Raw genomic sequence first — 13,511 nt, forward strand, 5'->3', positions numbered from 1 at the left:
GCAAGGAGAAACAGACAAATCCACAATTATAGTTGGAGATTTCAATATCCCTTTCATAATAATTGAGAGAACAAGTAGACAGAAAATTATTAAGGATTTAGAAAACTGCAATGACACTATTAACCAACTTGACCTAATTGACATTTATAGAACACCACGCAAGAGCACCATATGCATTCGTTTAAAAAGTATACAGAACATTAATAATCTGTCATCCACAAGACTATAAACTTTGTATGAACAGTGACTTTGCTTTATTTATCTTTGTATTCACTACACAGCATAGAGTGACACAGTAAATGTTTAATGAATTAATGCATTTATTTATTTATTTTTAGAGATTTTATTTATTTGATAGAGAGAGACACAGTGAGAAAAGGAACATAAGCAGGGGGAATGAGAGAGGGAGAAGCAGGCTTCCCGCAGAGGAGGGAGCCCAATGCGGGGCTCAATCTCAGGACCCCAGGATCATGACCTGAGCCGAAGGCAGATGCTTAACAACTGAGCCACCCAGGCACCCCAAATTAATACATTTAAAATCTGATTAAATATAATATATATTAAGAAAGGTTAAAGGGAAATGCATAAACACAAATGGTTGGCTTTAACTACTATGTTGTTAAATACAGTAGGTAGTCTTTACTCCTTCTGAGAATAGAATATAATCAAATAAATTGCCTCTCTAATCGAAAGCACTGCACCCAAGCATTACATGAAATATGGAATGAAAAAAAGATTTCCACCAGTCAATTTCATCATAGTAAGGAAGTATCTATCATTATCTTATGGATGTTGAATTTGCCAAATGCCTTTTCAGCATCTATAGAGATGATGGTCTATGATAATATATAATAGTAAGAGGCACCCTAATATTTAGCCATCCTTGGTTTCCTGGAGTAATTCTCTTTCAGTCACCATTTGGTATTCTTTTAAAGTGATGCTGGGGTGCCTGGTGGCTCAGTGGGTTAAGCCTCTGCCTTTGGCTCAGGTCGTGATCTCAGGGTCCTGGGATCGAGTCCCGCATCGGGCTCTCTGCTTGGCGGGGAGCCTGCTTCCTCCTCTCTCTCTCTGCCTGCCTCTCTGCCTACCTATGATCTTGCTCTGTCAAATAAATAAATAAAATCTTAAAAAAAAATAAAGTGATGCTGGTTTTTGTTTACTAAGATTTTATTAGTTTTTGCATGAAATGCTCTGTTTTGTACAAGCTTTTCTGGGGTTTTGTATCAAAGCAATATTTCACAAAAAGAATCAGGTAATATGATGACTGAGAATTGCTTCAGGGTAATCCAGTGTTGGGGAGCAATAAGAGTGGGGAGATGAAAACAAAACTGGCTATGTGCTGGGCGCCTGGGTGGCTCAGTGGGTTAAGCCGCTGCCTTCGGCTCAGGTCATGATCTGAGGGTCCTGGGATCGAGTCCCGCATCGGGCTCTCTGCTCAGCAGGGAGCCTGCTTCCTTCTCTCTCTCTCTCTGCCTGCCTCTCAGTGTACTTGTAATTTCTCTCTGTCAAATAAATAAATAAATAAAATCTTTAAAAAAACAAAAACAAAAAAAAAACTGGCTATGTGCTGACAACTGTGCAGCTCAATGACAAGTGCCTTGGACCTCACAATATTTTCTCTACTGTTACATAGGTTTGAAATTTTCTTTCTTTTTTCTTTAAGATTTTATTTATTTATTTGACAGACAGATCACAAGCAGGCAGAGAGAGAGGAAGGGAAGCAGGCTCCCTGCTGAGCAGAGAGCCCGATGGGGGCTCGATCCCAGGATCCTGAGATCATGACCCGAGCCGAAGGGAGAGGCTTTAACCCACTGAGCCACCCAGGCACTCCTGAAATTTTCTTTGTGTGTGTGTGTGTGTGTGTGTGTGTGATGTTAGTCACCATACCATGTATCATTAGTTTTTGGTGTAGTGTTCCAAGATTTATTGTTTACATATAACACCCAGTACTCCACGCAATACGTGCCCTCCTTTTTTTTTTTTTTTTTTTTTTTTTTTTTTTTTTTTTTTTTTTTTTTTATTTTTATTTATTTATTTATTTGACAGAGAGAAATCACAAGTAGATGGAGAGGCAGGCAGAGAGAGAGAGAGGGAAGCAGGCTCTCCACTGAGCAGAGAGCCCGATGTGGGACTCGATCCCAGGACTCTGAGATCATGACCCGAGCCGAAGGCAGCGGCTTAACCCACTGAGCCACCCAGGCGCCATACGTGCCCTCCTTAATACCTACCACCAGGCTGCTACCCTGTGACTTGGCAACTGTACTACTGGTTATTTACCCCAAAGATACAGATATAGTGAAAAGAAGGGCCATATGCATCCCAATGCTCATAGCAGCAATGTCCACAAGAGTTAAACTGTGGAAGAAGCCGAGATGCCTGTCAATAGACAAATGGATAAAGATGTGGCCCATACACACAATGGAATATTACTCAGCCATCAGAAAGGATGAATACCCAACTTTTGCATCAAACATGGAGAAGGCTGGAGTGGATTATGCATAAGGAATAACATAAAATTTTCTGAAATAAAAAGTAAAAAAACACCCCAGAATTGGGGCAATTTCCTTCCTTTTCCATGCTTTTAGACATTTAAACAGGATTGAAATGATCTATTCTTATATAGTTTGGCAAATCCCCCTACTTAAATTTCATTCTCCATTCAATTTGGGCCATTTACACTTCATTTATTACTTCATCCAGATTTTCCAACATATTTGTATGGAATCTTTCTTGTTTGGGGTATTTGTGTATTCTACAGGAGGCTTTTTAAATTTTTTAAAATTTTTATGATTTTATTTGTTTATTTGACACAGAAAGAGAGGGAGAGGAAGGCAGAGGGAGACGGAGAAGCAGGCTTCCTGCTAAGCAGAGAGTTTGACTCAGGGTTTGATTCCAGGACCCCAGGATCATGACCTGAACCAAAGGCAGATGCTTAACCAACTGAGCCACCAAGTGCCCCCATTATGGTAGTTTTAAAACATGAGCAAAAATAAAGAGAACAGTGTATCAATCACACATGTACCCATTACTCAGTGTTACAATCATCAGCATTTTGCCAAACTTGTTTCATTCAAACCACCTTCCACCTTTTTTCTGGAATATCTTAATATACATCATCTTATTTTATCAATAAATAGCTCACTATGGATCTCTAAGTGATAAAGGATTTTTCCATGACCATCATATCATAACACCAAATTAATAATAATTTATGTTATCTAATAAACAGATAATTTTTTTTTGAGATAGGAGAAATGTAGGCAAGAAGCCAAAAGAAAGATAAAAATTGAGACTCTAAGAAACTGGGGCAAAATGAAATACCAAGGTCCTGGTGTGGATTGAAGACCTGAATCCACAGAAGGTACACAAGGTTCTGAGACTGGAGGAAAGGAAGAGAAGGAAAATAAATGAAAGAATGTCTATTGGGGAGTGAGATTTGAGGTGTTCATGTCTGATGCTCTCTAATTTTCTTGATGAAATAGAAGGTAAGTTTGATGTGAAGAACATTATTGAATAGGGAGTTTGGTGGGGGGGTGTCACCAAAGAGAAGCAAAAGAAGAGTAAGTCAGCCCCAAAGAATAAAGACCACAGATTTATACTGACTCCAGTCCACACGTGGTTGGAAAACAAAAAAAGTGAATGGCTCAAAACAAGGATCTTAGGATGAAAAATGGGAGAATAAGAAAATAAGAGAACTTGTAGGCTAAGAGATAACGGTTATAGAAAGAGATATTAGAATTGAAGCTTTTTGAACAAATGAAACAAGATGGGATCGGGGGAAGACAAACCATAAGAGACTCTTAATTTCACAAAACAAACTGAGGGTTGCGGGGCGGGGGGTGTGGAGGGAGAGGGCGGTTGGGTTATGGACATTGGGGAAGGTATGTACTTTGGGGAGTGCTGTGAAGTGTATAAGCCTGGCGGTTCACAGACCTGTACCCCTGGGGCTAATAATACATTATATGTTAATAAAAAATTAAAAATTATTAAAAAAAAGAATTGAAGCTTTTAGAGGTAGTATACTTATAAGGAATGGTGGGGTCAGGATATGGACATGGAGAATGGGAAGGTGAAGCTGACTACAGGTGAAGCTTCCTGGCATTAAGAAGGTCGGACTCTTTTTTTTTTTTTTTTTTTTTTGATAGAGCAAAATCATAAGTAGGCAGAGAGGCAGGCAGAGAGAGAGGAGGAAGAAGACTCCCAGCTGAGCAGAGAGCCAGATGCAGGGCTCGATCCTAGGACTCTGGGATCATGACCTGAGCCGAAGGCAAAGGCTTTAACCCACTGAGCCACCCAGGTGCCCCAAGAAGGTCAGGAGTCTTAAGACCATGCACTGGTAAGTGAAGTGAAAATAAAGTCGTTCAACATAACAGCAAAATTTGAGGTGGAAAGAAAGAGTGTGAATTGGGAGCTAAGATCCTTAATGAGATTCGAAGAGTTACCAGAAAATGACTAATGCAAAGATGAGGGGGATAAAGAGTGATATCGTTGAATGGCATAAGTTTCAAGTGATCAGGGATTTCTAATAGAAATTGAGTAGTAAGGATTGGAGAATAGCACTGGAGAAGAGGGTGCTGACCCGGCTCCTCCAATATTGAGGGCGGTATGGTGTGAGAAATCCCTCCTTTTGAGACGTTGAAAGGAAAATGGTTCTTCTGATATGAAGGGTTTTACACTGCTTGAACCATTCACGGTTTATTTATTTATTTTTAAAGATTTTATTTATTTATTTATTTGACAGAGAGAGACACACACACACAGCAAGAGAGGGAACAGAAGCAGGGGGAGTTGGAGAGGGAGAAGCAGGCTTCCCACCAAGCAGGGAGTCTGACACGGGGCTCGATCCCAGAACCCTGGGATCATGACCTGAGCCAAAGGAGATGCACAATGACTGAGCCATCCAGGTGCCCCCCGCCAATTCATAGTTTATTTAAGTAAACCCCAAATCCTCAATCAGAATGTATATTAAATTCACCTAATTTTATTTCAGTAGATTTTCTTAATAATAAAAATGATCAGTTGTGGGGGGTTGGGGAGGTAGGGCTAGGGTGGCTGGGTTATGGACATTGGGGAGGGTATGTGCTATGGTGAGTGCTGTGAAATGTGTAAACCTGATGATTCGCAGATCTGTACCCCTGGGGCAAATAATACATTATATGTTAATAAAAATAATTTTAAAAATTTTATGATAAAAAAATGATGGTGACGATCATATTTTTAATTTGGGGGAAGAGAATGAAAGTTTACAACCTAAATTCTTTACTTTTATTTTTTCCAATTAAAAATTTAACAATGTTTAAGCCCATATAAAGTTTTACCTTAAATAATTTAATCGCTTCTGTCTGTAGAGCTTCAGAAGGTAGTGTTGTCAGTGGGGAAATGATTCCTTCTTTGCTGTGACACAAAGTAGGGTGTCTCCATATCTGAGAAGCTAAACACACAATAAAGTGTGAACAGAAAACAGAAGAATCACTTTTTTGGCCTCCCATTAATTAGCCCTCTAGAAATGAGCTAATTCAGGCCTAGCTCACAACCTTAATTCATACAGGTCACAAGAAGCCTTTGGCAATGTTATCTTACTTGTTTCCAGGCCAGTGGGATTTTCATGTTTCTGTTTTAAATAAACTAATCTAGGAGAGCACTATCACATTGCTGAAATGTGCTAAAGATTGGTGACCCAGGTAGGAGATGCCTCTGAGAAGGAGCTGGTGAGAGACAGAGGAAGAGAAACCAAAGTAGAGGGAGATAGAAAGGTAAAGAGAAACTTGAAGTCTTTCCTAAAATCAACATTTGTTAAATTCCTATGCTAGATACTACAAATATGATCTCTGTATTATGTATAGCATAGAATCTATATTCTCAATGGGGACACCTGAGCCATAAAAAATAATTTCAATGAACAGCAACAAATGCTATAAAAGAGTTAAGTGCACAGGGCATTGGGACATACTTTTAACGTTTTTTAAGCACCTTTTATAAGCCAGAGGCTGATGTGGAGTGGGCTTGCTAGTGGGGGGAGTTCCTATGGTAGGTAGGATTTTATCAGGTTAGTGAGAAATGTGAAGGAAGGGGAAATTTCAGGCAGACGGAGTAATGTGAGTGAAGATAGAAAATTACAGGACATGGCATATCAGGGACTGATACGGTTTCTCACCACAGTGAGAAACCTGGCCCGTGACAAACAAAGCCAATGAACAGATGAACTCACAAAGTAAAAACTCAATTAGGCTAAGGGAGTTGGGTCCATTTCATAAACTATAAAGCCTTATATGTTATGAACTTACAAGGTTCTCCTTCAATATTTAGCAGTTTGCAAACAAGTTGTTCAAATTCTGATCCAACATTTACATTGTTACTTCCTGCTGCAACAGTCAGATGATAAAGCCAAGTGTCCTTAAAATCAAAACACATTAACAGAGATGTTAACCAAGATATAATTTTTGATGACTTAAAGAAAAAACAACTGTATAAACAGTAGAGAACTTTGACACTGAAAAAATTCTTTAGTTTTTAAATAATAACCCAAAGTCATCTAGTCAAACAGATCTGAAGCAAGCTCACTTGAATTATGCTCATAGTGCTTTTTCCCATTGTTCACATGCTTCCTAGAAAAGCATGATAAAATTAAGGAAGTTAATATGATGTCGAAAAACTAGGATAAATGCAACCAGTTCATATTCTTTTAAGAAACATAATAAAGTCCATCAAATTTAAAATCTGACTCTGAATACATATGAATAACACATTCAAAATACTTGGGAAATCCGGAAAATTTAAAGAAGAACATAATACCCAGAAAGAACTTACCTCAACACAATAAAGGCCATATAAGAAAAGCCCACAGCTAATATACTCAATGGTGAAAAACTGAAAGCTTTTCCTTCAAGATGTGGAACAAAGCAAGGATGCCCTCTCTTGCTAGTCTATTCAATATAGCACTGGAAGTCCTAGCCAGAGCAATAAGGTAACAAAAAGAAATAAAAGGCATCCGAATTGGGAAAGAAGAAGTAAAATGATCTCTCTTTGCAGATGACATGATTTTATACACAGAAAACCTTAAAGGTTCCAAAAAAATATTGTTAGAACTAATAAATGAATTCAGCAAAGCTGCAGGATACAAAATCAACATACATAAGTTAGTTAGTTGCATTTCTTTACACTAATAATGAATTATCCAACAGGAAAATGAAGAAAATAATCCCATTTACAATGGCATCAAAAAGAATAAAATACTTCCCTAAGTATTTTATTAAACCTAACAAACCAGCTGAAAGACTTGTATACCAAAAAACTATAAAATACTGATGAAATAAATTAAAACAGACACAAATAAATGGAAAGATATTTAGTATCCATGGATTGGTAGAATTAGTATTATTAACAAATCCTCACTACCTAAAACACCTCCAGATTCAGTGCAATTCCTATAAAAATTCCAATGGAATTTTTAACAGAAATAGAAAAACCAATCCTAAGGAGCCACGAAAGATCCTGAATAGCCACAGCAATTTTGAGCAAGCACAACAAAGCTGGCGGCATCATACTTCTGATTCAAAATATATTATAAAGTTAAATAATCAAAACAGCTTGGTATGGCATGAAAACAAGCATATAGGCCAGTGGAACAGAACAGAGAGCCTGGAAAAAAACCCATGCATAGATGGTCAACTTATCTTTGGCAAGACTGCCAAGAATACATAATGGGGAAAGGATAGTCTCCTCGATAAACACTGTTGGAAAAACCGGATATCCATATGCAAAACAATGAAATTGAACCTTATTTTATACCACACACAAAAATCAACTCAAAAATGGAATAAAGACTTAAACATAAAACCTGAAACAACAAAAGTCCTAGAAGAAAACATAGGGACAAAGCTTTTGGACAATGACCTTGGTGATGACAGCTTAGATTTGATACTAGAAGCACAGGCAACAAAAGTAAAAACAGAAAAGTGTAATTATACTAAACTAAAAACTTGCACAGCAAAGGAAACAATCAATAAAATGAAAGGCAACTTATGAAATGGGAGAAAATATTTGAAAATCATTTATTTGATAAAGGGTTAATATCCAAAATATATAAGAAACTCCTACAACTCAATAGTAAAGAAAACAATTAGCCCAATTAAAAAATGAGCAAAGGAAAAAGAAATGGGCAAAGGAACTGAATAGACATTTCTCTAAAGAAGACATGCAGATGTCCCACAGATACCTGAAAAGGTGTTCAACATCACTAATCACCAAGGAAATACCAATCAAAACCATAGTAAGATATCACCTCACACTCAGTAGAATGGCATGTATCAGGGGCATCTGGCTCAGTCAGTAAAGAGCCTGCCTTCGGCTCAGGTCATGATCCCAGGGGCCCTTCATTGGGCTCCCTGCTCAGTGGGGAGTCTGCTTCTCCCCTGTTCCCCACACCCCCCGCTCTTGTGCACACACTCTCTCTCAAATAAATAAATAAATAAAACCTTCAAAAAAAGGGCTTTTATATTTAAAAAATGATAGCAAATGCTGGCAAGGATGTGGAGAAAAGGGAACACTTAGCCACTGCCAGTTGGAATGTAACTGATGCTGTCACTGTGGAAAACATTATGGAGGTGCCACAAAAACTAAAAATAGAACCACCCTATGTTCCAGCAATTGTACATCTGGGTACATATCCAGACAAATTGAAATCAGGATCACGAAGAGATATCTGTACTCACATGTTTATCTGCAGCATTAGTCACAATAGCCAAGAACTGAAAGCAGACTAAATGTCCACTGACAGATGAATGGCTAAAGTAAATGTGGTAGGGTGCCTGGGTGGCTCAGTGGGTTGAGCCACTGCCTTCGGCTCAGGTCATGATCTCAGGGTCCTGGGATCGAGTCCCACATCGGGCTCTCTGCTCAGCGGAGAGCCTGCTTTCCTCTCTCTCTCTCTCTCTCCCTCTCTCTGCCCGCCTCTCTGCCTACTTGTGATCTCTCTCTGTCAAATAAATAAATAAAATCTTTAAAAAATAAATAAATAAATAAATAAAGTAAATGTGGTATATACATACAATGCAATACCACACCATAAAAAAGAAAGTAATTTATAAAAGTTGTTTATATATAAATATATAATATCTATTATAGATTTAATATATAATAAATATAATATTAATATATAAATATAATACATAAATTATATATTATATAAAATATATATATAAATTATATGTTATCCAGATGTAATTATAAATTAATATATTATATAAAAATATATACTAATATTACAATATTAATATAAAATATATTACATATATGTTTATATGTTAAAGATATAGTAGCCATCCATGAAATATTTTATTTTTTGTATTATCCTTTTGGTTCTGCTTGTGATTTTATTCCATACAGACAAGCATATCAGTTTTTTTTTAAAGTTTTTTGTTTTTTTTTTTAATTCATTTGAGAGAGAGAGAGAACATGAACTGGGTAGAAGGTCAGAGGGAGAGGGAGAAGCAGGCTCCTGCTGAACAGGGAGCCCAATATGGGGCTTGATCCCAGGACCCCGGGATCCTGACCTCAGTCAAAGGCAGATGCTTAACTGAGACACCCAGGCACCCCTCAATTTTTTGTAGTCGAATATATCACCCATTTCTACTGTGATTTCTTACATTGTTTTTTCTTTTTAGAAAATGCCTTCTGGGGCACCTGGGTGGCTCAGTGAGTTAAGCCTCTGCCTTCGGCTTAGGTCATGATCTCAGGGTCCTGGGATTGAGCCCTGCATCGGGCTCTCTGCTCCATGGGGAGCCTGCTTCCCTCTCTCTCTCTGCCTGCCTTTCTGACTGCTTGTGATCTCTCCCTCTCTCTGTCAAATTAATAAATAAAATCTTATAAAAAATGGAAAAAAGAAAGTGCCTTCTACTCAGAGATCAGATAAAGTTTCTTTGAAAAAATAATTTCATTTAACTCTTTACATTCATTTAGAACTATTTTACTATATGTGTGAGATGAAAAACTAATGTTTTCCTAAATAGCCCATTTCCTCAGTATATAATGTATTGAATAATCCATTACCTCCTCCCCCTTAATCTGTGATGCTTCTTTTATCACAAATTAGATATATTTATTTTAAATTATATTAACTTTTATATTGTTTACTTATTATACATACATATAATACATATAATGACTCATTTTTAATTATATCTAAACCAAAATTTTGTTGGAAATGAGTAAAAAGGGGCGCCTGGGTGGCTCAGTGGGTTAAAGCCTCTGCCTTCAGCTCAGGTCATGATCCCAGTGTCCTGGGATCGAGCCCCACATCGGGCTCTCTGCTCTGCGAGGAGCCTGCTTCCTCCTCTCTCTCTCTCTCTCCCTGCCTCTCTGCCTACTTGTGATCTCTGTCTGTCAAATAAATAAATAAAATCTTTAAAAAAAAAAAAAAGAAATGAGTAAAAAATATAAGGGGGAGGCCTTGGAGTCACCTCAAAATAGTCTAAGAGATACAGGTTTTTTAAAATAAAGATTTTATTTATTTGACAGAGAGAGAGATCACAAGTAGGCAGAGAGGCAGGCAGAGAACAAGGAGGAAGCAGGCTCCCCACTGAGCAGAGAGCCTGATGCAGGGCTCGATCCCAGGACCCTGAGATCCTGACCTGAGCTGAAGGGAAAGGCTTAACCCACTGAGCCACCCAGCCCCGAGATACACGTTTTGAACATAAGCTCCCTTTGTCTTCTGCCTTCATGTACTAATTTCAGCCTTGAGATCACTTCTGATGAGAAGATAGAAAAATGACATGTGAACAAAGCTACTTTCGAGGGACATGAAGAATCTCTGAAAATAGAGCTGAAGATCTTTAACAAAGCTCTTTTCTTCCTGTCCCTAAAGTTGATTTGATGATTATTACCAGTACTTAATGACACAAATGTACACCATTCAAAATCAACCAGTAAGTCCCTAGGTACCTTTTCATGTTTGGATCCAATCAGGAGGTAAGTTGGACCTTGGTCTTTTGGGTGGATCACAATGGTATAATGTGTAGATAACAGACTTCTCCCACTGGCTTCATAATCTTCATCTGAATCACAGGATCTATCAACCTCTTCAACTTTAGCCTCCCAGAGTTTGATCTGACCTAAAGGAAACTAAAGTGAATGTTAGTGATTATGAGGAAGGCACTTTTTAGATCTTTTCCCACTAAAATTTTTTATAGTCCCTTTCATGCTTACATTTATAAAGCATATCTTAGCATATCTTTCTTTTTAAATGAATGCCTAAAGGCAGTTGGGTTATCCACATCGTTACAAAAGAGTAGCCCCAACTAAAATGCCCAATTGTAATAGAAACGAAGAGTTCAACTACTAGCCAAGAAGCTACTTCTGTGCAGATTATTCCTTACACTAAAATGACCCATTACCTAGTCAAGTAATTACGTAATTCAGTCAAAATAATCATTTGATTTCCTCCTCCCTGCCCCCCCACAGAATTCATTAGATTAAGGTACTGGATCAAAAGAACGCATATAGACAAAGTCTCAATACAATTCATAGAGTGACGAGGCTAGGCAGCTGATACAAAGAAGTGTGATTATCTATCAGCCTAAATCCCAATGAGAAGTGTTTTGAGGGTATTTATTAACACATGTATCACAAGACAATGTCATGATTCTTCCATCTTACTTTAAGAGTAAGAAAAACTTCCTACTTCCTAAAGCTGATTTATATTGAGTTTTACCTACTTTATTGTCAAAAGCAATCCAATCTGCTATGTTGAATATTTAGCATATTTGTTTCAAAACTTTTGCTTTAATCAAGTACATTTATTCTAGGAAAATACATGGTCTGCTTCAAATTTACAGCTTCTAAAATATTTTATCAGGTTTGCAATTGCAGTCTGAAATGTTCGTTCTAACCTCAAGGATATTTGCCGTCACCTATTTGCATGCTCAGGTTCAGGGCTCAGTGCTTGGATTTTTTTCCCATCTACTCTCAGTCTCCAGGTGATCTCATCCAAGCTCATGGCTTTAGTACTGGCATATATCAGCTACTCTCACATTTGTAACTCCAGATTCACTTTCTCTATATAACTGTCTAATAGCATCTCAACTTGCTCTGCCCAGTCTTTTCTATTTCAGTTGCTGGCAACATAATTTTTCTGTTTAGCCCCAAACCCTGGCATCAATACTGACCTCCTCACTAGTCCTCAAACACACCAGGAACACTCCTGCCTCAGGCCCTTTGCACTTGCTATTCCCTCTGCCTGGCAGGCTATTGCCTGAAATATCCACATGGCAGCTCTTTTACTTCCTTCAGACCTAATTAAAATGTCACCTTCTCAGTAAGGTTTTACCTGAATATCTTACCTAAGCGGAATTATTATCTGTCTAATAGCTGATTAATAGTAGAAATTAAATCATTTAATTAAATGTATTGTCTTGCATGGGAAACATGACTTTTCCCCCATTAAATTAATAACTATTTTCTCAGTAGTCACTATGTGCAAAGCATTCTTCTGGGTACTGAAAGAAGAAAATTTACTTCTGAAGGGAAAAAAGAGCAAAATTAACTTACCCACATGCTTTCAGAAAAAGAAAGGCAGGAAAACAAAAGCCAAATAAATAAATAATGAATAATATGTTTTACTTATTAAATAAATAAAATTTTATTTATTGAATATAATTATATTTATAATAATACATAGGTAGCAAGCTTTTAAAAATGGGATAAAGAAAACTAATTCTATGGTGATAATATATGACAATACTATCCTGATTAGGCATATCCAATTATATGAAAATCAAGAGTCCACGCACCCCAGCATTTAAAGATGATTATTCATTTTACCAAAGGATTTGCTACTTCACTATTCCAAAAAACAGTAAATAGACCTAGTATTTTTACATATTTTGACTGAATAAAAAAGGACACCGATCCAGATAAAAACAAATTGTTTCTGAAATATCTATTACATGAGATGAAGTAGGTCTATCCAGATTCACGTGCATCCTCAATACCTTCCAGTGGTTAGTTATAATGGATTTCTACTTATCCATCTACATCCTTCTGACTTGTTCCTTCTGTGACCAATGTTACCCATTTTTATTACATTATTATTATTAGTGAGAATATTTAAGTTCTACTCTCTTAGCAAATTAAATAATGTCCTCTTTATGAAACATATACTTATTATAGGAAATACAGAAAGGTATAAGAGAAGGAAAAAAATCACTTATAAATTCTTCCATTACAGATAATTATTCAACATTTTGATATAGTTCTCTTTTAAGATTTTATTTTTAAGTAAGCTCTACACCCAGTGTGGGGCCTGAACTCACAACCCCAAGATCAAGAGTCACACGCTCCACCGACTGAGCCAGCCAGGCACCCCTTTCTTTGTATGGTTCTTTCCGATTTTTTTGCTATGCTTTTTTTTTTTTTTTTTTTTTTTTACACGGATAGGCCGGCATGAGAATTAGAAATTCTCCATCCCAACCATCCTCTTCTAAAATCTCCTGGTAATTGCAGACAAGAATTTGGGA

The 13,511-nt window shown here is 37.2% G+C and overlaps 1 protein-coding gene across 2 annotated transcripts in view; it reads right to left on the reverse strand.

Moving 5' to 3' along the window:
• Window positions 1-13,511, reverse strand: part of PLEKHH2 (pleckstrin homology, MyTH4 and FERM domain containing H2) — a 126,028-nt gene that overhangs the window by 30,896 nt on the left and 81,621 nt on the right. For both annotated transcript variants that reach the window (XM_045077745.1, XM_045077746.1), the window contains exons 17-19: window positions 10,939-11,118; window positions 6,285-6,393; window positions 5,319-5,431 (exon numbers count right to left, since the gene is read on the reverse strand). In XM_045077745.1, coding sequence (XP_044933680.1) covers window positions 5,319-5,431; window positions 6,285-6,393; window positions 10,939-11,118 — 402 coding nt within the window. The remainder of the gene's footprint in view (window positions 1-5,318; window positions 5,432-6,284; window positions 6,394-10,938; window positions 11,119-13,511) is intronic.

This window comes from Mustela putorius, unplaced genomic scaffold, assembly GCF_011764305.1.
Source record: "Mustela putorius furo isolate JIRA1106 unplaced genomic scaffold, ASM1176430v1.1 tig00000224_pilon_pilon_pilon, whole genome shotgun sequence".
Taxonomy (NCBI): domain Eukaryota; kingdom Metazoa; phylum Chordata; class Mammalia; order Carnivora; family Mustelidae; genus Mustela; species Mustela putorius.